A 23,044-nucleotide genomic window follows, 5' to 3' on the forward strand; every position below is an offset into this window, starting at 1 on the left:
CTTAAATATAAAGGGCTGATTAGGTGGCTTTGGAGGCTCCTTTCAGCTCTAAAGTCTAATATTCTAAAGGAAATACTAAATCTGCTATATATGTCACAGGATTGGTGGATGAATCATTGAAATAATATATATGAAAATACTTAGAAATTTTCTTTGTCCACACCTGTGTTGCTGGCCTGGACCTGATGGTATAGTATGTACATAGAGGATTGGCCTTGAAATCAGAAAGATTTGGATTCCTATCCCACTTCAAATACCTGTTCAAATACCTATGTGACTTGGAACAAATAATTTAACATGTCTTATGCCCTTCTCTGTAAAATGAAGTTAGACCCAATGATCTCTAAAGTCCCTTGTAGCTCAAAAGTACTCATGATCCTAAGAAACACTGAAATTGTTACTCATATTTTTGTTTCTAGACACTACGTGCAGCTGGCAAGACATACATGATATTTTTTGTCCTGGTCATTTTCTTGGGCTCTTTCTATCTTATAAATCTGATTCTGGCTGTGGTTGCCATGGCCTATGAGGAGCAGAATCAGGCTACCTTGGAAGAGGCAGAGCAAAAGGAGGCTGAGTTTCAACAGATGCTGGAACAGCTTAAGAAGCAACAGGAAGCAGCTCAGGTAAATTCTCCTTAGGAAATATCCCATCAGTCTGACTTTATTTTTCTTTCTCTTCTTCAAGTTTAATAATATCACCTCCAAAATTCCCCCAAAGGAACAAATTGGTTGTATCCAAGAAGAACAGACAGTGATTTGAGGGAACTACAGCAGGGGCAATGGGAATGTCTAGATCCAGAATTAGACAACAATACTAGTCATGATCTGAGGAATTTTGAAGTAAATCCTATCAAGTCTTTAGATCTCAATTTCCTAGTGTTAGATGACCCAGCTTTGAAAGTCATATCACATTCCTGTGCCTTAGTTTCCTAATAAGAGGTTTGAAAAATGTTCTCTAAGGTTTTTCTGAATTCTGTGACATCTCCATCTGGCCTTACTCTTGGTAATATTGCTTTATAATTCTAATTCCTCACTTACCAAAAAGAGATTTAGAATTAAAACATACCTCTCTCAGAATAATATTGGAAAAATGGAGGACATGAAATGTGTAAATCACCTTGAGATTCAGAGAAAAAAAAAGGGTCAAATAAGAAAGTTTAAAATAATATTTTTGTATTTATTTTATAGAATAGAAAACATTATGCAAATCAATTGCTGACTCTGTATACTACCATTAGGAGAAAATCCAAAATAAAATCACTTTTTTTTTTTAGATAGAGCATCACTGGGTATGATAAAAGAAGATATTTCCCCAGTTCTTTTGAGCTGAAAGTCTTCTGTGTATACATTCCACTCACCAAAACTCTGACTTATTTACATAAACAAGGAATAGATAATGTAACAATATTGTCAAATACACAGTTATCCAATAGGATTCCAATAGGAATTAATATTTTCCATTGCTGTGCCTTTGGATATGCCTTTGAATAAATATGGTCTCCCTCCTCATTTTGGCCTCTTGGTTTCTCCAGCTTCCTTCAAGATTCTATTCAAATCCCACCTTCTTTGTTGGCCCCACTCAGTTGCTAATGCCTTCATATATATGAGATTACATTCTATTATATATCTTGTATATTCCTAGTTATGTCTCCCACTAGACTATAAACTACTTGAGGAGAGTGATGGGCTTTGGATTTCTTTGTATCCTTAATGTTTAGCATAATTCTTGGCACATCCTAGCACTTAATAAATCCATATTAAATAACTTGCTGACTAGTTAACTATGGCAGTCATGTAACCAATCATGTCATCACTGGTGAGATGAATAGATTAGATGATATAAATTTTTTTCAGGTCAGAGTTTTTTTTTTAGGTAGAGTACTGTTAGAGCCAATGAAAATCTTCTCTCAACTAAGAACAGTATATAACACATTATATAATAAAGAATATTTTATATTCTTCTCTTTTTGCCAATAAGTAGAATATAGTTTGGGAATGCTTCTGTGAATCCTGCTAGGACATTATAAACTTATACATATTACCCATGTATATCCAGTGACCAATAGTGGTCTAGCCAATTGAAAGAAGATCTTTATTCTGTTGTTTTTGCCATCCTGCCATAAAATTTAATGGGAAACATTAATCATGCACCATTCTACAATTGTATTGTCCTTTTGAGGATAAAGAAAGAGATGCTAATTAAATACCAATTTTTAGGTCAAATCATTTAATACACTAAATAATGTGTGTTTACATCCTTGCTGATGGCTGACTGATTCTCTTTGAACAATATTTTTCCCTGGGAAGCAAATACAGACATAATAAATGTGGACATAGAAAATTACGTTAGCCCTGAAATCCTCTCTTATATTTACAAAATATGAGGATTCTTTGACAGCAAGAATTGTCCAGTTTTTTTTTCTTTGTATCTTAGCATTTAGTGTAGTTCTTGGCACACTGTAAGTGTTTAATCCATGCTTTTAAATTCATTTATTCTTTAATGTGACAGGCAGCAGCAGCCACTGCCTCTGAACATTCCAGAGAACCCAGTGCAGCAGGTGGACTCTCAGAGAGCTCGTCAGAAGCCTCAAAACTGAGTTCAAAAAGTGCAAAGGAAAGAAGGAATAGGCGAAAGAAAAGAAAACAGAAAGAACAGTCAGGTGGAGAAGAGAAAGATGAGGATGAATTCCACAAATCTGAATCTGAAGAGAGTATTAGGAGGAAAGGCTTCCGGTTTTCCATTGAAGGGAATCGATTGACCTATGAGAAGAGGTACTCCTCCCCGCACCAGGTATGGCAATGTTTTCATTAAAGTGATATCTAAAGTGATATCATAAAAGTGATATCTTTAGATATCATACATGATATGTAATATCATATATAATAGCCAGAAAGTGAATCAAACTAAGATATTTAAAGTGGCCTCATTAACTTTAATGCTCTGAAGTAAAATATGTATTTTTCTTTAAATCTGTCCTTTTATTTAGAAGAAATTTTGATTTAGATTGTATATGAATACTAGATGGCTTTATAGTGAATTCTGCACTTTGAGTTAGAAGACCTGAATTCCAGTCCTTACTATGTTGTGAGACAATAATCTATTTCATTTCTTCTCTTAGCTTTTGGAATAATAACAAGTAGGCTACCCATTTCACAAAATTGTTATAAAAATTAAATGAAATAATATAAATAAAATATTGTCTTGTTTAGTAAGAAATGAATCAATGCTTGTTGAATTAAAATACTTATTTTGTATAAAACAAATATATAGAAGTATATATTATATAAAACATATTTTAATCATTATCATTTTTTATTATTACTAATTTGTTTAAAATCTTGAATATTTAAGATAACTTTTTACCTAAAGGGAAGTGTGAAGAAGATAATATTTCATTTAGTCTTATTTCCAAGTAACACTTGAGACATTCAAGTGGCTAAGTGAAAGGAATATTGACTTAAAGTCAGGAAAACCAGAGCTGGAATCCTGCCTCTGACACTTATGCATTACATAACCCTGGGCAATGCCATCATGTAAACTCTGTCTTAATTTCTTCATCTGTCAAATGAGGATAATAATAGCCCCCATCTCCTTTGATTGTTATGAGGATAAAATAAGGTATAATTAATATGAAGCTCTTTGAAAACTTAAAATGCTTTATAAATTTTAGTAGTGATAATGATGATGATGATGAACTAAAGTAAGAAGTGCTTGAATTTTTTAGGAAAAGAGAGGAAGTCATTAAAAACATGTCTGACGGGAGAGAACAATTAACACGTATTTACTGACTGCTTATGTATTATGAAAAAGTTTACAGTTTTTTTGTTTGTTATTTTGTTTTCTGCTTGAATTTGGAGAATACAGTGGTTCAAGAATCTTTTTTTCACTTAGGTTGAGTATGGTGTAATCTAACTCTTCAATCCCAAATCCAGGTCTCAATATTTTCCTACCCATATCCACACACATATAATTTGTAATTATGAATAAAAACATGATGAATAAGAGACCTTTATGTAAAGAATGAGTCACAATTTTTCTCTGAATCTGAAATTTCTTTCAAATCAATTTTTTAATATCAAGTACATAAAAAGGTGCTATATATAATAATTCTCATTTTTTGTCAATTTTTTAGTCCTTGTTGAGCATTCGTGGCTCCCTGTTTTCTCCAAGGCGCAACAGCAGAACAAGCCTTTTCAGCTTTAGAGGGCGAGCAAAGGATGTGGGATCTGAGAATGATTTTGCTGATGATGAACACAGCACATTCGAGGACAATGAAAGCAGGAGAGATTCCCTCTTTGTCCCTCGTCGCCATGGAGAACGACGCAACAGTAACATAAGTCAGGCCAGTAGATCATCCCGGATGCTGGCGGTGTTTCCAGTGAATGGGAAGATGCACAGCACTGTAGATTGCAATGGTGTGGTTTCCTTGGTTGGTGGACCTTCAGCTCCTACATCGCCTGTTGGACAGCTTCTGCCAGAGGTGATAATAGATAAGCCAGCTACTGATGACAATGTAAGGAAGTTTTAAATAGTTTAGGCATGGCTGGCCCATTCCTTCTGCACCAGCCAGTGTTTCTACAGAATGGAATCCCTTGAGAATGATCCCTGGTTGGTCAAGCTGTGAATGCAGATGCATCTTGTAATACCTTTAATTGACTAACCAATTAACACTAAAAACTTCAAGCTTTTCTCCCTAATATAGCAACTATGAATTTCTTTACTTACAATTATGCTTATGACAAATGAGGCATTAAAATGAATTAATACTCTCAAATGAGAATGTTTGTTATATACCCATGCTGGACCTTAGATCTTAGAAAGTTCTATGTGGCCCTATTATGGAAGAGCAAAAATAATTGTGACACACAAATATAAAGGGTATATAATAAATTTTACCAACTGGATTTGATCTTTATAAATATGCTTCATTTCAAAAGATTTTTAGAGAACACTGTGCTTAATTATAGATAGCTTCATTCTTACATTGATAACAATTTCTAGTACTCATTCATTCTTCTTAAGAAAACTGCTGATATGGGTCACTTCAGAAAGAAAAATTAAACAAAATGGAGAGGGCCTTGGAAACCAAAGAACATACTTATGCAGAATGATATGAAAATATGCCTGATCTAAATGTCTTATATGCATATGCATATAGGATAGTACTAAAAAACTATTTCGTCTCTTTCTAGGGTGCCCACTTACTTGGAATTATATCAGCATGTTGAAGCATGACTAAGTCAGGCTTAGATTACTATTGCTTTGCCATTTTGGATGAAACTGTTAAGCATGGCATTGGTTTGGCTCTTCATCCCTCACCACCCTCCCTTATGCTTATTAGTGTTTGGTAAAAACCATCCACTCCTGTGTACAAAAAAACAAAAATTATCAGCCCATTGTGTTTTTATCCTTTACATTTGAGAAAAGAAGAAAGAAAAGGGGACCAAAAAAGGTACAGAAAAGAAAGAGAAAGAGAATGGGAAAGGAAGGAAGGAAGGAAGGAAGCAAGGGAGAGAGGGAAGGAGGGAGAGAGGGAGGGAGGGAGAGAAGGAAGAAGGGAGGGAGGAAGGGAGAGAGGGAGAGAGTGTTAGAAAGCAAGGAAGGAAAGAAAGAAAAGAAGAAAGAACAAAAGAAAAAAGAGAAAAAAATTCTCAAAATAATATCTGAGAAATATTGGACATGGCCTTTTGAGTTTGAGGGTTTTTTTTATTTGAATAAAAATATTTTAAAATTTTATTGTAAAACTTTTTGACTTCGTGACTATTTCTAGTTTACACCCTCTGTATTTTTATTCATTTTATCACATTTCATAGCACACTATACTTCATGGGTTCAAAAAAATATCACCCATTGTCACTAAAAAACTAAAAACAATTTATACATTCCAAGTTAATGACACAATAAAAAAAAATTTAGAGACACAGACTGATTAAATATAAAGAAGCATGGTGCATGTGTTCCATGAAGTCTGTTGCTTCATAATTTGATTACTGGATTATTACTGCTCAAGATGGTCATTTAATACATCTTCATTTTCCTTACAGGGCACAACTACTGAAACAGAAATCAAAAAGAGAAGGTCAAGTTCTTTCCATGTTTCCATGGATTTTCTAGAAGATCCTATCCAAAGGCAAAGAGCAATGAGTATAGCCAGTATATTAACCAATACTGTGGAAGGTTTGTAAAATGTTTCATTTCCATTTATATTATTTGTATATTCATTCATTTATTCTGCAGACATTTACTAAATATCTACATTATGCTAGATGCTGAGACACATGGAAAGTTTAAATAATGATGTCCCTGTTCTTTAAGCTTCTATAGTAGAAGAGATAGAGCAAAGACACAAATAACTATGATATCAAAGGGACTATTAATGACTGTGAGAACTCTGCAGAAAGAAATTTTTCCAACTTAAAAGATTGAAAAAGAGTTCTTGGAATAATCAGCAACTAGGGGATTAACTTGAATAATTGGACAGATTTTGGTTTTTGGGAAGAGTTATCTTCAGTCATGTTCAACTCTTTCTAATCCCATTTAGGTTGTTCTTGTTAAAGATACTGGAGTGGTTTGCCATTTCCTTTTCCAGCTCATGTTATAGATGGGGAAACTGAGTCAAACAGGGTTAAGTGACTTACTATGGTCACACAGCTAGTAAGTGTCTTAGGGAAATGAATTTTCCAGACTCTGGACCCAGTACTCTATCCACTCACTTAGCTTCTTTTTTTATTAGCAAAAGAGAGATTGAGTTAAAGGAAGTTATTTTGGATGGGGAAAAAAGCATGAGGAAAATTAAAGGATCAGAAAAGCATTCATCATCTCTTACTCTATTATTCTAATGTCCTCCTAATTGATCTTCCTACCTCCGTCCCTTCTTGAAACCATGCTCAATACAGCTGCAGGTGTGATATTCCTAAAGGACAGGCCTGACCATATCACTTCCAAATTTAAAAGGCTCCAGTGGCTCTCTATTTCATGTACAAAAAAATACAAAGTATCATATTTCTTTTAAAGCTTTTTACAATCTCATTCTAGTCTATATGTCCTGGTTCATTTTACATTATTTTCACCCACACACACACACATGCACACACACACACACACACATGTGTGTATGAATATATATGTGTATGTGTGTGTGTGTGTGTGTGTGTGTATGGTCTAAATTCTAGGGCTTGTTCACTTATTGATCACTAATCATAGCATTCCATCTTTTGTTGGTATGCATTTCTAAGGCTGTCGTCCATTCTTAGAATGCATTTCTTCCTTATCTTTTTGTCTTTGAATCCCCAACCCTCTTCAAAGATTTATTCAGGTCCTATCTACCTGAAACTTTTGATGATTGTCACAGCTATGAATGCCTCCCCCATGTTTTTTCACTTATTGTGCATATAATTGGCCTTCACTTATATATATACGAATTGTTTGCCCTGAAGAGACTATGAATTCATAGAGTACAGGAACTATTGTTTTATTATTTATTTAAATTATTATTATTATTCTCTATATCTGAAACATTTAACACAATGACTAGCACATAGTACATACATTTGCTTATTGACTGAGTTAACACATATGAAATATACTTATAACAATTATTACACATGCAGAAATTACCCTCTAAAAAAAGTTCTACAACTTTTCAATTACATCAGCTATGAAAAAGTGTAATGCCTTTCTGCCTTACTGCCTTTCCATAGTAATTTAAAGCTTTTTTTTCTGAATAATTGTGTGTAAGATATTATATATTTCATTGATTAATTTGAAGTTGAGCTTTTTTGCAAGTGATTAGTAACAATTTTTTATCTTTTGCAAATTGTTTATATTCTTTAATAATTTGTTGTAGACTGATTTAGGCTCTACATATTTTAAATATTTCATATATTTAAATGATAATTTAAATGTCATATTTGCCATGGATATTTTCCTAATCTGTTTTTATTTTTCTTTAAATTACAATGGTTTTATGTGTGGAGTTTTTTTAAATTTTCAGTTATGAACATAAATTTTGTTCCTAGTAATTCCACATATCTGTGTGTGTGTGTGTGTGTGTGTGTGTGTGTGTGTGTGAAAGTCATCTTCTCTCTACAATGGGATAACTGCATTATTCCACTTTCTTCCATATTTTAATTTTTAATTATTTAAAGTTTTTGGTCAATTCTAAATCATTCAGTATAAAATACAGAATCAAAATGTACAGCATAAAATGTTTTACTATGTATATTATATTATGTTTTTCTGTCATTGTGCCATTCTGAAAGACTTCTCAATTTCTCTTAAGATTTAAGACTTAGAAGAAATAAAAGGTCATTCCTCTCCACCAAAATTAGAGAGACCTTTAGTTTATATTTTTTTATAATCCCCACTCCATCAAGTACTCCAGAGTCACAAGAATGCTAGAAGGAATAGGCCCCAAATTTTTCTCCTTACATCTATTAGTCATGCTTTGGGAACTTTAGATCCAAAACTTTATAAAAAGATCATGTGTAGTCACAAGATCATTGTATGAGAAGAAACTATTTTCTCCCAATGCAATGAGATAGAGTGTATGTCTATGTAAAATCATCTAAAATTCATGGAATTCCAAACATATTGTAACTTCTATAATCCTTCATTCAAATCCTACTGGTGAAATAGAATAAAAAGGCAGCTTCTTTTTTCATAGTAAATAGAAATGCATCAATAAGTAAAGAGAAAATCCCAACTGTATTTTCATTGTTCTTGTTTTCTGTCTCCAGAACTTGAAGAATCCAGACAAAAGTGTCCACCTTGCTGGTATAAATTTTCCAACATTTTCTTAATCTGGGACTGTTCCCCACACTGGTTGAAAGTGAAACACATTGTCAATCTAATTGTGATGGATCCATTTGTTGATCTGGCAATTACCATCTGTATTGTCTTAAATACTCTGTTCATGGCCATGGAACATTATCCAATGACTCCTCATTTCAATAATGTACTTTCAGTAGGAAACTTGGTAAGCATGTTGAAAGGTAAAAGTTTTCCTTCCTTACAATTATTGTTTCAGAAATCATTTTCCTTCAAAAGCCCACAGCAAGAAATTATAGATAGATAAGTTTTCAGAGCCCAAAGGAAAATGATGTTTGATGAGAGTATATATGTTAATCATGAACAAATATTTATCTAATCATGTTCAAATGGGATCTTGTGTTAAAGCTTCTACCTCACAAGGATGTTGTGAAAATTGCTTTGCAAACCTTAAAATACTACAAAAATAGTTAGTAGGCATCATTATTATAGCATTTTGAAAACCTTAAAGATCAAAATAAATATTAATTAATGTTTTAGTAGCAGTCGTAGTATTTCATTCTCATCTTTCTTGATGGGATCAGCTTAGAATGGTCTGAGTCCAGATATCCTCCAATCAGTATTCTGCATTTAATGTTAAGTATTTTTATCCAAACATAGAATAACATTGGGAATGTTCTGATATAAAGGTAGTTCATTGACCAGCTTTTTAAAAATCTCTAATGGATAATATCTGCTTTCCACTAGAAAGGACAGCCCTTGAAGTCACAGAGAAAAATAAGAAATGAAACTATTTCTATATTCAAGGATAGGCCAGAGGAAAAATAATATTTCCATATCACTGATATAGATCTTATCAAATGTAAAGGTTCTAAAGCCCTATTTATTCCGTATAATCTTCAATGGGTATCTGGTATTGATGGTTCAGTTAAATGCTTTTCAACTTTGGTTATATAGTTGCATCGCTACAGAAAAAACAAACATTCTCCTCTCCCACGTTTTATTTTTTAACCCAAGTAGCTACTGTTGCTGGCTAAGAGTTAATAAAATATATTTTATAGTCTATAAATTGTCTCAGGCATTTCCTCTTAAAGGGGCTCAGTACTTGTGTTGTTTTATCCTTTTATATTAAAGCCATGAAATATTGATAATCTAGAGTACACTGTGTAGCAGATATTTAGCAATCCCATTTTTGGCAAAGGTTACCACTTAGGGTTTTTTCTCCATTTTATGTTTCAGAAAAATAAATTATTTAGGTGTTTGTCAATTGAATCTGGATAGTTTTGGAATATTATACTATTATTTGTTTAAGGAAACAGATTTCATGTTCTTAAACAATTTTTGCATTTTTCCTTTTAGTTTACTTTGGGGTTTGAGAAATTTAGATAGGAGGAAAGCTTTCTGTTTAATGTTCTTCATTTTACCTTGTGTGTATTTGTGCTTGTTTATTTTTTAAACAACTGAGCCAATATATAAGCAAGTGTTTGTTGTTAATTCAGCATCTGTGATAAGTGCTGGGGTTACAAATCCAAAAGTGTGATATTTCATGTTTTTGTCAAAGAACATATTAAGTGCTCCTGCAAGAGAGGATGGGAAGAGGGGAGTATACAATATTTTCACTAAAAATTATATGCAATGAATTGATGCTAAGTGAAGTGAGCAGAACCAGGAGATCATTATACACAGAAACAACAAGATTATATGATGATCAACTCTGATGAATGTGGCTCTCTTCAACAATGAGATAATTCAAACCATTTTCAATTGTTCAGTAATGAAGAGAATGAGCTATACCCAGAGAGAGAACTATGGGAAATTAGTGTAAATCACAACATAGCATTTCCACTCTTTTTGTTATTGTTTGCTTACATTGCCCTTCTTAGATTTTTTCTCTTTCTAGATCCGATTTTTCTTGTATAGCAAAACATATACTTCAACACATTTAACATGTATTGGACAACCTGCCATCTAGAGGAGGGGGTGGGGGAAAGGAGGGGAAAAGTTGGAACAGAAGGTTTTACAAGGGTCAATGTTGAAAAATTACCCATGCATATGTTTTGTAAATAAAAAGCTATTATAATAATAATAATAAAAAGAAAACTATATGCAAGACAGATGCAAAGAAAGATACAGAGAGAAGGATGAGTATTGATATGGAATTATATGGAAAGATAGAAATAAATGCCATGTTATTGTGAAGGGTATTTAATAAGTCATATAATTTTAATACAGTTTCTATAAGAAAAATCATATTTTTTAAATTACATGTTGATATGCAATTATTATAGAAATCATATATACCCTCTAGGAATATAAACTTAGAATGACAATTACCCTATATATTTGAATAAAGAAGGTACTCCTGATGGTAATGAAATTATTAAGTGTTCCAATAGCGAATGTGTTGCTTGAAGTCTGGAGAAAAGAAGTAACTCGAATATCACAGGTGAAGAGGACTTGTAATTTCCTTACCTAGCAATATTGTTTGACAGCACATTAATTTTGTTTCTGGTCTTAGGTCTTTACTGGGATCTTTACAGGAGAAATGTTTCTGAAGATAATTGCCATGGACCCCTACTATTATTTTCAAGAGGGCTGGAATATATTTGATGGTTTTATTGTAACTCTTAGCTTAGTAGAACTTGGATTGGCCAATGTGGAAGGATTGTCCGTTCTCCGTTCTTTCAGACTGGTAAATACTTTTCCATTAGTTTTATTTTGGACAAAGTTTCCATTATCTTTTCTCCAAAGAGGGTTGTCATTTGTATGGTCTAGTATGTTAGTCAGTTCTATTATATCTGACAAAACATTGCTTTAGCAATTAATTCTTTTTCTTTACCAAATCTGGAAGAGGAAATATGGCTGAAAATGTCACTTTCTAATACTAGCTTTAGAAAAAATTAAGACCTTTATAAGAAAGGATGACAGTCTTACACAAACTGGGTTTGTTGATGCATATTTCATGACAGCTATTACAGAAATGTAAAGTAATATGTTTGCTCTCATACAATCCATGCAAGAAAATTTATGAAATTACTAGTTTTTCATGTTCATATATATTAGTCCTCCAAAATGGAAAAAAAAAAGCATATAGTTTCTTTGTAGTAGATTAATCATAGTCTTATGATCTTAGACCATGTGGTTGTGGGGGGATGGAAACATCTAACTTAGAATAGTTATATAGAATATATATATATATTAATAGTTGTATGGAATATATATGTATATTAATAGAATAGGGGCCCAAAGGCCCTAAACATCATGAATAAATATGAAATTGTGAAGAACCAGAATGGGAGGAAAGAGAAGTGTCATATTAGATATCACTCTCCCTTTACTTAGTCTAGGTATAAGAGTAGAACCTCACATAGAAATTAAAATATCCCACCATTAAAAAGGATTATAAATCCATGGCATCTAGATTCAGTCCATACTCTATACATATGATCTATCCAGGATGTTAGAGGAGAAAAAAGAGACCAAAAAAACTATTCCCATATTTCTATCAGGAAAAAAATGAACTTTTAGGACAAATTCTTAGTATACTCAGATGCAAATCCTAGTTGTATAGCTTTAAAACAGTACATAGTAATTATCATCTTTTGTTTTCCAGCTCCGAGTTTTCAAGTTGGCAAAATCTTGGCCAACATTAAATATGCTGATAAAAATCATTGGCAACTCAGTAGGAGCTCTGGGAAACTTGACATTGGTGTTGGCCATTATTGTTTTCATTTTTGCTGTGGTTGGCATGCAGCTCTTTGGTAAAAGCTACAAAGACTGTGTCTGCAAGATCGCCCCTAACTGTGAACTTCCACGCTGGCACATGCATGACTTCTTCCATTCCTTCCTGATTGTGTTCCGGGTGCTGTGTGGAGAATGGATAGAGACCATGTGGGATTGTATGGAGGTTGCTGGCCAAGCCATGTGTCTTACTGTTTTCATGATGGTCATGGTGATTGGAAACCTTGTGGTAAGTACACACTGAGATAAATGTAGATATTTTTACCTGATGCATGACAGAATTCATTAATAATTAACAGCAAACACAAAACAGGAAAGGACAACTTACTTATTGGATATTTTTAAAATCTTGATGGATGGGTCAAAGAAAGATGGAAATTTTAAAAAGGATAAATGAAAAGCTTACACTTAGGTTCAAAAAATCAACTTCAAAATTACACAATGACATAGCTAGGAATTTTACCTGAAGAAAATTTGTGGGGTTTAGAGGACTGCCCACTCATTATGAGTCAACAATGAAATGTAACAATGTGAATGAGATCTTAGCATTCAGTAGGAGAAGTCTAGTGGACAGACTGTACCCTTTCTTAGTAAGACCTCTTTGGGAAGTTTAATATTTGGTTCTATCCACCCATATTTTAGCCTTCATAAAATGGTGAGCACCCAGAGGAAGACATCCAGGATATGAAGGACCTCAAGTTCATGATATATGAGGACTAGTTAAAGGAAGAAGGCATGAGAAGACTGGGAAAGAAAAGTGAAGGAGAAAAATAATAACTGGTTTCAAGTATTATTCTTCTCCTTCTTGATCCCAGTGGGAAGAATTAGGAAAAATGGACAGAAGTTGCAAACTGATAAATAAACAAAACCCCTTTCTCACAATTATAGTTATACAAAAACAAAAAATAATGACTTCTTCACTGAATGTCTTTTTAGGAAAACCTGGCAAAAAAAAATGGCTAACCATTTGTTAGGTACATTATAGATGGGATTTTTTTAAAATATAGATTGAACTAGATGATCAATGAGGTTCTTTCCAACTCTGAAATGCTATAATTTATTTAAAATCTGTGTGCAGGGCCTTGTGCTGGTACTGGGAATACAAATATGGAAATCAAAAATAGTTTCTGTTCTCAAGCAGTTTACATTCTGGTGAAGTGAATAAAATGTACACAGTATAATACAAGATAATATGATACAGGAAATAGCACTCATGAATAATAAACTTTTTATAGTAATTTTTGGATATTCATGAGAAAAAAATTTTAGGTCAGGGCTTTTTCATTTTCCTGCTATCATAAAATAGGTTAGTATAGTGATATTCAATAACATTTTATGCTCAACAACATTGTAGTAATCTTATTTGGCCAGGGTCACAAAGATAATAGCAGAGCTGGAATTCAAAAGCAGATCTTTCTTTTCCAAATCCAAAGCCCTTTCCACTGCACTATACTGCCCCCTCCACTCCAGGCTTGGAAGCAGGGCGTAAGTTATGTAATGGAAGAATACTATCTTGAACAGAAGTGAAGAAAAGCTAATATTTAAAGGAGTCAGACATCACTTTCACTTTCCAAGGCCATGACCCAGAGGAAAAAATTTCAACTCAAGTTATCCCAAGGTTTCTAGCCATAGGAATGGGAAAATGTCTCATAACCCCCACCACAAATGGATTGTCTCAGACCCCAAAACTGCTAGATAGAACCTCTTCTCATATAGAATAAGAATCCTAACATTCTCTCTCTCTCTCTCTCTCTCTCTCTCTCTCTCTCTCTCTCCTTATTTTGTGTCCTATAGCAGATATATTAGACAGCTCTAGGTTAGTGGGTCCTCTAGCTATATGTCAAAACTAAGGAAGACTAATTCTGCTAGAGATACCTAATGGAGTAAATGATCAATCCTTTCCAATGTGAATTTGGGTTATTTCTGTTTGCTATAAAAAATTACATAATATACAGTAAACCAAAGCAAAAGAACATACACTAGCATACCTAATGCTCACAAAAATACTAATAATGAAGTATTATTTTCATATCTTTTCATAAGTAGCCACTTTAGCTGAAACTGACAGACTACAACAAAGAAATTTTTTTAAAAAATAGAAAATTGGGGAAATGAGTCTGAATGTCTCAATCAGCATTACTTTAAGAATGAATTCCTAAGTTATCCTTAGCATGCTTCTAATCATAATTTTTAAATAACACAAACAAAATTTGTAGTTGTTTTTAGCCAAATGATATGCTTTATTATTTCCTGGCTTTATTGTTAAACGTATATGCAGTATCCCAACAGACTTATTATAGTTTAAAGTTTTAACAGCAATTTTAAGCTGTACAATATGTGTAAGCATATATATGTGTAAATATGTACACAGATATATATATATATTTGTGTTTTTTTACATATATATATGCATTTTTCTCCCATAGAATCCTTTAAGCCTACATTTTGAAGAAGAAAAAAATACTTTAAGGTCCTTTTTTGGCAGCTGGGAAACTAACTTGAGAAAGTTTAATGAATTGATTAGCGATAAGATCATACATTTGTTTAAAAAAAAAATTTTAGTTGATTATAAGCCAGTTGCCATGTCAAAGAATCTAAAAGAGTAAAGAAACTGCCTGAGTCAGAAATCATTTGATCTCTTTACTAAAGAGATAAGACACAAAGTTCATCTGCAAGATATTTCAGAGGACTGCAGAAGACTGACTGTGAAATCATCTTGCAAAAGAGACAAAACATGGTTATAACATCACCAGGTCTTACCTGCTATACGACTGGTCTTCTAGGGCCTCACAGGACACAATGACAGTATCTTGAATCACTTGCCTCTCTCAATAGATATCTCTTGAACCAAAAAACAAGCCAATTGATGATAAACTTGTATAACTTGCCAATTATACAATGTTTGCAGAGCTGACTAAGACAGTGCATGGCATATTAGGCTTTGTAGTGTCCCTAATGCTACTCTAACCTTGTAGCTCCCCTTTTGGGCTACTCTAACTGCCCACCCGTGGATAGCATGGCTAGGCCACACTTACCAGTCTTCGGACACCAACCCAGATCCCACAGAGGCAGACCACCAGGAGATAGGGGTGAAGCAAAAGAAAACTTCATTCTTAGGTAGCACATATTTATATCCCCCTGAGAATCCAGGGGAAGGGAAGGCCCTCTATTAACTTGGGCAGGCAGGTCATAACGGGATTGGCCCGAGAAGAAGGAGGAAGGCATACTAGGCTTTGAGAGCACTAAGGAGGAAACATGGTACCTGGGGTCAGACACCGCCTCTTGGGGCTGTGCCCCACCTCCACATAGAACTTGCCTTGGCCTCAGTACTTCTCATCCCTCAGGTCCTCCCACATGCCTTGAACTGTATTCCTTGCTCTTAGAGGTTTTTTAACCCTTACAAGACTTCAAAAGTCAGGACACAGAGGCAGATCTAATAAAGTGAATTTTTTTTAATTTGTCAATATTTATTTGAAACTAAATCCCAAATAAGAAAAAAATAGAAAAAGAAAGACAGAAAAGGGAAATTTTTTAAAAATGTAATGTACCTAACAGGGAGGATTCAAAATATGGAATAGTAAATTTCCCTGTCAAGAAAGCTTATATAATAAAAGAGATTATATTCATAACTGTTCGTCTTTTCTTTGCTTCCTAATAAGTTATTCTTTTGTTCTCTGCTATGAACTATTTACTTTATTCTTTTTTCCCCTTTCATCCTTCCCACATCCCCCAAGTAGGCTACATTTAAGCACAGATATAGATAGATAGAAAGATAGATATACACACATAGATATATTCACACATATATGCATATATCTCTATAGACACATATATACACCTTCATCCATCCAAACACATCTATACATAATAAATTTATACATACAGATAAATTTACACATATGTAAAAATGTATCTAAAACAATATTAATATGGCTGGCATGGAATATAAATTTCTTTCTTGATTGAATCTTTAAATCTGACTTTGAGGTCAATTCTTTAATTCTACTCCTTAACTTACCTTGCTATTACTTAACCTCCCCCCATCCATAGATCCCTCCCTTATTTTCTCCCCCAACCCTTTCCTTTCTTCTTTATTCCAGTTCCATTAACCTACATAATTTATCCTACTCCAGTTAACCTAAACATCTTTGATACCCCATCTTGACCCCATGCCATCCTTCCCCCACTTTATCTCTTTCCCAGTGATCTACACAACTTGTGCCACTGCCATAATTCTACAAAACCTCCTATACCCCACTTTATCCTATTTTCCTGTCCCCTTATTTCTTTGCAAATTTTGGGGAATGCTGAACACTTCATAGTATATATATATATAGTGTTCCCTATTAAACTCATTCTCAATGTGAGTGTGTTTTCAAAACTACCAGCCCTCCTACCCTCTAATGCCTTGCTATCTATTCTTCCTCTTCACTTCATTCACATAACATAATATTTTTTACCTTTTCCTAGACAGCTTTGTTTTTTAGAGTCATAGCATAATCAACTCTGCCCGTCTTTCTTTTGAGCTACCCAGTTACTTAGGTCATTCTTAAACATGTAGTATACATTTCCATGCAAAAAATACAATTTGTCCATGTTGAGCCCCTTGAAATTAATCTTTGATGTTGGGTCTTATATTAAATTTTCTACTAAGTTTGGGTTTGGATGAGACAAAGTCCTGAAAAATGCAATTTCATTGAATGTCCGTTTTAAAAATTCAGTATTATAGTTAATTTTGCTGAATATGGTTTTTGGTCATAGATCTAGTTCTTTTTATTGCCAGTTTACTTTATTCTAGAATCTGCAGTCTTTTATTATGGCTGTGGATAAATCTTGTGCAATTCTAATTGTAGTTCCAGCATATTTGAATTGCTTTTTCTTGTTTCTTGCAGAATTTTCTCTTTGACCTAATGGTTTTGAAATTTGGCAAAAATTTTCCTGTGTCTTCCACATAGCAACTCTTTGAAGTGGTGAACAGTGGATGTTTTTTATTTGTACTTTCCCCTTATGTTCTATCACTCTGTCACTATCAAAGAACAATTTTCTTTTATTATTTCTTGCATTATTGTGTCAAGGATCTTTTTATTTTATTTTATTTTTATTATAGTAACTTTTTATTGACAGAATCCATGCCTGGGTAATTTTTTTTTTACAACATTATCCCTTGCACTCACTTCTGTTCCGATTTTTCCCTCCCACCCTCCACCCCCTCCCCTAGATGGCAAGCAGTCCTATATATGTTGAATATGTCCTAGTATATCCTAGATACAATGTATGTGTGCAGATCCAAACAGTTTTCTTGTTGCACAGGGAGAATTGGATTCAGAAGGTAGAAGTAACCTGGGAAGAAAAACAAAAATGCAAACAGTTTACATTCATTTCCCAGTGTTTTTTTTCCTTTGGGTGTAGCTGCTTCTGTCCATCATTGATCAATTGAAACTGAATTAGGTCTCTTTGTCAAAGAAATCCACTTCCATCAGATTACATCTTCATACAGTATCGTTGTTGATGTATATAATGATCTCTTGGTTCTGCTCATTTCACTTAGCATCAGTTCATGTAATTCTCTCCAAGCTTCTCTGTATTCATCTTGCTGGTCATTTCTTACAGAACAATAATATTCCATAACATTCATATACCACAATTTACCCAACCATTCTCCAATTGATGGGCATCCACTCAGTTTCCAGCTTCTAGCCACTACAAACAGGGCTGCCACAAACATTTTGGCACATACAGGTCCCTTTCCCTTCTTTAGTATCTCCTTGGGGTATAAGCCCAGTAGAAACACTTCTGGGTCAAAGGGTATGCACAGTTTGATAACTTTTTGGGCATAATTCCAGATTGCTCTCCAGAATGGTTGGATTCGTTCACAGCTCCACCAACAATGTATCAGTGTCCCAGTTTTCCCACATCCCCTCCAACACTCATCATTATTTTTTCCTGTCATCTTAGCCAATCTGACAGGTGTGTAGTGGTATCTCAGAGTTGTCTTAATTTGCATTTCTCTGATTAATAATGATTTGGAACACTCTTTCATATGAGTGGTAATAATTTCAATTTCATCATCTGAAAATTGTCTGTTCATATCCTTTGACCATTTATCAATTGGAGAATGGCTTGGTTTCTTATAAATTAGAGTCAGCTCTCTATATATTTTGGAAATGAGGCCTTTATCAGAACCTTTAACTGTGAAGATGTTTTCCCAGTTTGTTGCTTCCCTTCTAATCTTGTTTACATTAGTTTTGTTTGTACAGAAGCTTTTTAATTTGATGTAATCAAAATTTTCTATTTTGTGATCAATAATGGTCTCTAGTTCGTCTTTAGTCACAAATTTCTTCCTCTTCCACAAGTCTGAGAGATAAACTATCCTATGTTCCTCCAATTTGTTTATAATCTCGTTCTTTATGTCTAAATCATGGACCCATTTTGATCTTATCTTGGTATACGGTGTTAAGTGTGGGTCCATGCCTAATTTCTGCCATACTAATTTCCAGTTATCCCAGCAGTTTTTGTCAAATAATGAATTCTTATCCCAAAAGTTAGGATCTTTGGGTTTGTCAAACACTAAATTGCTATAGTTGACTATTCTGTCTTGTGAACCTAACCTGTTCCACTGATCAACTAATCTATTTCTTAGCCAATACCAAATGGTTTTGGTGACTGCTGCTTTATAATATAGTTTTAGATCAGGTACAGCTAGGCCACCTTCATTTGATTTTTTTTTCATTAATTCTTTTGAGATTCTTGACCTTTTATTATTCCATATGAATTTTGTTGTTATTTTTTCTAGATCATTAAAATATTTTCTTGGAAGTCTGATTGGTATAGCACTAAATAAATAGATTAGTTTAGGGAGTATTGTCATCTTTATTATATTTGCTCGACCTATCCAGGAGCACTTGATATTTTTCCAATTGTTTAAGTCTGACTTTATTTGTGTGGAAAGTTTTTTGTAATTTAGCTCATATAATTCCTGACTTTCCTTTGGTAGATAGATTCCCAAATATTTTATGCTGTCGACAGTTATTCTGAATGGAATTTCTCTTTGTATCTCTTGCTGTTGGATTTTGTTGGTGATGTATAAAAATGCTGAGGATTTATGGGGATTTATTTTATAACCTGCAACTTTGCTAAAGTTATGGATTATTTCTAATAGCTTTTTAGTAGAATCTCTGGGGTTCTCTAAGTATACCATCATATCATCTGCAAAGAGTGATAGTTTGGTTTCCTCACTGCCTATTCTGATTCCTTTAATCTCTTTCTCGACTCTTATTGCCGAGGCTAGTGTTTCTAATACAATATTGAATAATAATGGTGACAGTGGGCAACCTTGCTTCACTCCAGATCTTACTGGGAAAGATTCCAGTTTTTCCCCATTGCATATGATGCTTACTGATGGTTTTAAATATATGCTCCTGACTATTTTAAGAAAAGTCCATTTATTCCTATACTCTCAAGTGTTTTTATTAGGAATGGATGTTGGATTTTATCAAATGCTTTTTCTGCATCTATTGAGATGATCATATGGTTTTTGTTAGTTTGCTTATTGATATAGTCAATTATGCTAATAGTTTTCCTAATATTGAACCAGCCCTGCATTCCTGGTATAAATCCTACTTGATCATAGTGTATTATCCTGGGGATGATTTTCTGTAATCTTTTTGCTAATATTTTATTTAAGATTTTAGCATCGATATTCATTAGAGAGATTGGTCTATAATTTTCTTTCTCTGTTTTCAGCCTACCTGGTTTAGGTATCAGTACCATGTCTGTGTCGTAAAAGGAGTTTGGTAGGACTCCTTCAATCCCTATTTTTTCAAATAGTTTATATAGCATTGGGGTTAATTGTTCTTTAAATGTTTGGTAGAATTCACATGTAAATCCATCTGGTCCTGGGGATTTTTCTTAGGGAGTTGGTTAATAGCTTGTTCTATTTCTTTTTCTAAGATGGGACTGTTTAGGATATTTACTTCTTCCTCTGTTAATCTGGGCAAGCTATATTTTTGAAGGTATTCTTCCATTTCATTTAAGTTGTCGAATTTATTGCCATAAAGTTGGGCAAAGTAATTCCTAATTATTGCTCTAATTTCCTCTTCATTAGTGGCGAGTTCTCCCTTTTCATTTTTAAGACTAACAATTTGATTTTCCTCTTTCCTTTTTTAATCAGATTTACTAAGGGTTTGTCTATTTTGTTGGTTTTTTCATAGAACCAACTCTTAGTTTTATTAATTAATTCAATAGTTTTTTTTACTTTCAATTTTATTGATCTCTCCTTTTATTTTTAGAATTTCAAGTTTAGTGTTTGACTGGGGGTTTTTAATTTGTTCTTTTTCTAGCATTTTTAGTTGTAAGCCCAATTTGTTGACCTTCTCTTTCTCTATTTTATGCAAGTAGGCCTCTAGAGATATGAAATTTCCCCTTATTACCGCTTTGGCTGCATCCCACACATTTTGATATGATGTCTCATTATTGTCATTTTCTTGGGTGAAGTTATTAATTATGTCTATGATTTGCTGTTTCACCCAATCATTCTTTAGTATGAGATTATTTAGTTTCCAATTATTTTTGGTCTACTTTCCCCTGGCTTTTTGTTGAGTGTAATTTTTATTGCATCGTGGTCTGAAAAGGATGCATTTACTATTTCTGCCTTACTGCATTTGAGTTTGAGGTTTTTATGTCCTAATATATGGTCTATTTTTGTATAGGTTCCATGAACTGCTGAAAAGAAAGTGTACTCCTTTCTGTCTCCATTTCATTTTCTCCAGAGGTCTATCATATCTAACTTTTCTAGTATTCTATTTACCTCTTTGACTTCTTTCTTATTTATTTTGTGATTTGATTTATCTAATTCTGAGAGTGCAAGGTTGAGATCTCCCACTATTATAGTTTTGCTATCTATTTCTTCTTGCAGCTCTCTTAATTTCTCTTTTAAGAATTTAGATGCTACACCACTTGGTGCATATATGTTTAATATTGATATTGCTTCATTATTTATGCTACCCTTTAGCAAGATATAGTGCCCTTCCTTATCTCTTTTAATTAGATCAATTTTTGTTTTTGCTTGATCTGAGATCAGGATGGCTACCCCTGCTTTTTTGACTTCACCTGAAGCATAGTAGATTTTGCTCCATCCTTTTACCTTTATTCTGCATGTATCTCCCTGCTTCAGGTGTGTTTCCTGTAAACAACATATTGTAGGATTCTGGCTTTTAATCCATTCTGCTAATCGCTTCCTCTTTATGGGGGAGTTTACCCCGTTCACATTTATGGTTAAAATTACCAATTCTGTATTACTTGCCATCTTGTTAACCCCTATTTATGCTTTTCTCCCTTCTTTCCCCCTTACCCCCCTTCCCAGTATTAAACTTGTGAGCACCACTTGCTTCTCACAGCCCTCCCTTTTTAGTATCCCTCCTCCCCACCTTAGAGTTCCTCCCCCTATCTTACTCCTTTCCCTCACAGTTTCTGTATTCCCTTCTGCTTAGCTTATTCCTTCCCTTTTCACTTTTCCCTTCTCACTTTTCAATGAGATGGGAGAAGTTTCACCATATATTGAATATGTCTAACATTTTTTCTCTTAAAGTCAATTCTTATGGCAGTAAAATACCCACTATATTCATCCCCCTCCATTCTTTCTCTCAGATATAATAGGTTTCCTTTGCCTCTTTGTGAGATATAGTACCCCCACTTTACCCTTTTTCTGATACAATGTCCTTTCCACCTCTAATTTCTAGAACAAGGTATACATGTATTTTTTATACATCTTTACAGCAGAAATATAGTTCCCAAGATTTCTTTTTACCTTTTTAGGTTTTTCTTGAGTTCTATATTTGCAGATCAAACTTCTTGTTAAGTTCTGGTTTTTTCACCAAAAATAGGTGAAATTCACTTATTTCGTTGAATGACCATCTTCTTCCCTGGAAAAAGATGCTCATTCTGGCTGGGTAAGTTATTTTTGGTTGCATACCGAGTTCCTTAGCCTTTCGGAATATCATATTCCAGGCCCTTCGATCTTTTAATGTGGATGCTGCTAGATCTTGGGTGATCCTTATTGTGGCTCCTCTATATTTGAATTGGGTTTTTCTAGCTGCTTGGAGTATTTTTTCCTTTGTAGGATCTTTTTTTTTACAGCTTTCAGGTAGTCCAATTGTTTTATATTTTCTCTTCTTGTTCTGTTCTTCAGATTTGGTGTTTTTCTTATACGATGTTTCACATTCTGTTCTATTTTTTCATTCTTTAGATTTGTTTTGTTGTTTCTTGGAAACTTATAGTTTCACCATCTTCCTCTTGTCCAATTCTAATTTTCAAAAAACTATTTCTTCTTCATGACTCTGTATCTTCTTTTCTAGTTGGTTGACTTTTTTTTCATAATCTTGTTTTTCTTGGATGGCTCCTTTTTTAATTTTAGTTTTTCTTCAGTCTCATTTGATTTTTTTGAAGTTTTTTTCTGAGCTCTTTACATTCTATCTGGGAGGTAGCCATTTAATGTTACTCTATGGAGTAAAAGAGACTTTTTTTTTACTTCATT

At 33.6% G+C, this 23,044-nt stretch overlaps 1 protein-coding gene across 3 annotated transcripts in view; it reads left to right on the top strand.

Moving 5' to 3' along the window:
• The window catches only part of LOC100917842 (sodium channel protein type 1 subunit alpha), a 208,351-nt gene that overhangs the window by 103,766 nt on the left and 81,541 nt on the right, over positions 1–23,044 (top strand). For 2 of the 3 annotated variants that reach the window (XM_031960540.1, XM_031960539.1), the window contains exons 11-17: positions 420–626; positions 2,512–2,793; positions 4,136–4,483; positions 6,048–6,180; positions 8,742–8,980; positions 11,291–11,464; positions 12,386–12,742. In XM_031960540.1, the coding sequence (XP_031816400.1) occupies positions 420–626; positions 2,512–2,793; positions 4,136–4,483; positions 6,048–6,180; positions 8,742–8,980; positions 11,291–11,464; positions 12,386–12,742 (1,740 nt within the window). Of the gene's footprint in view, positions 1–419; positions 627–2,511; positions 2,794–4,135; positions 4,517–6,047; positions 6,181–8,741; positions 8,981–11,290; positions 11,465–12,385; positions 12,743–23,044 lie in introns of all 3 variants that reach the window. The other variant, XM_031960538.1, reaches the window with a different exon arrangement.

This window comes from Sarcophilus harrisii, chromosome 3 (genome assembly GCF_902635505.1).
Source record: "Sarcophilus harrisii chromosome 3, mSarHar1.11, whole genome shotgun sequence".
In the NCBI taxonomy this organism is placed as follows: Eukaryota; Metazoa; Chordata; class Mammalia; order Dasyuromorphia; family Dasyuridae; genus Sarcophilus; species Sarcophilus harrisii.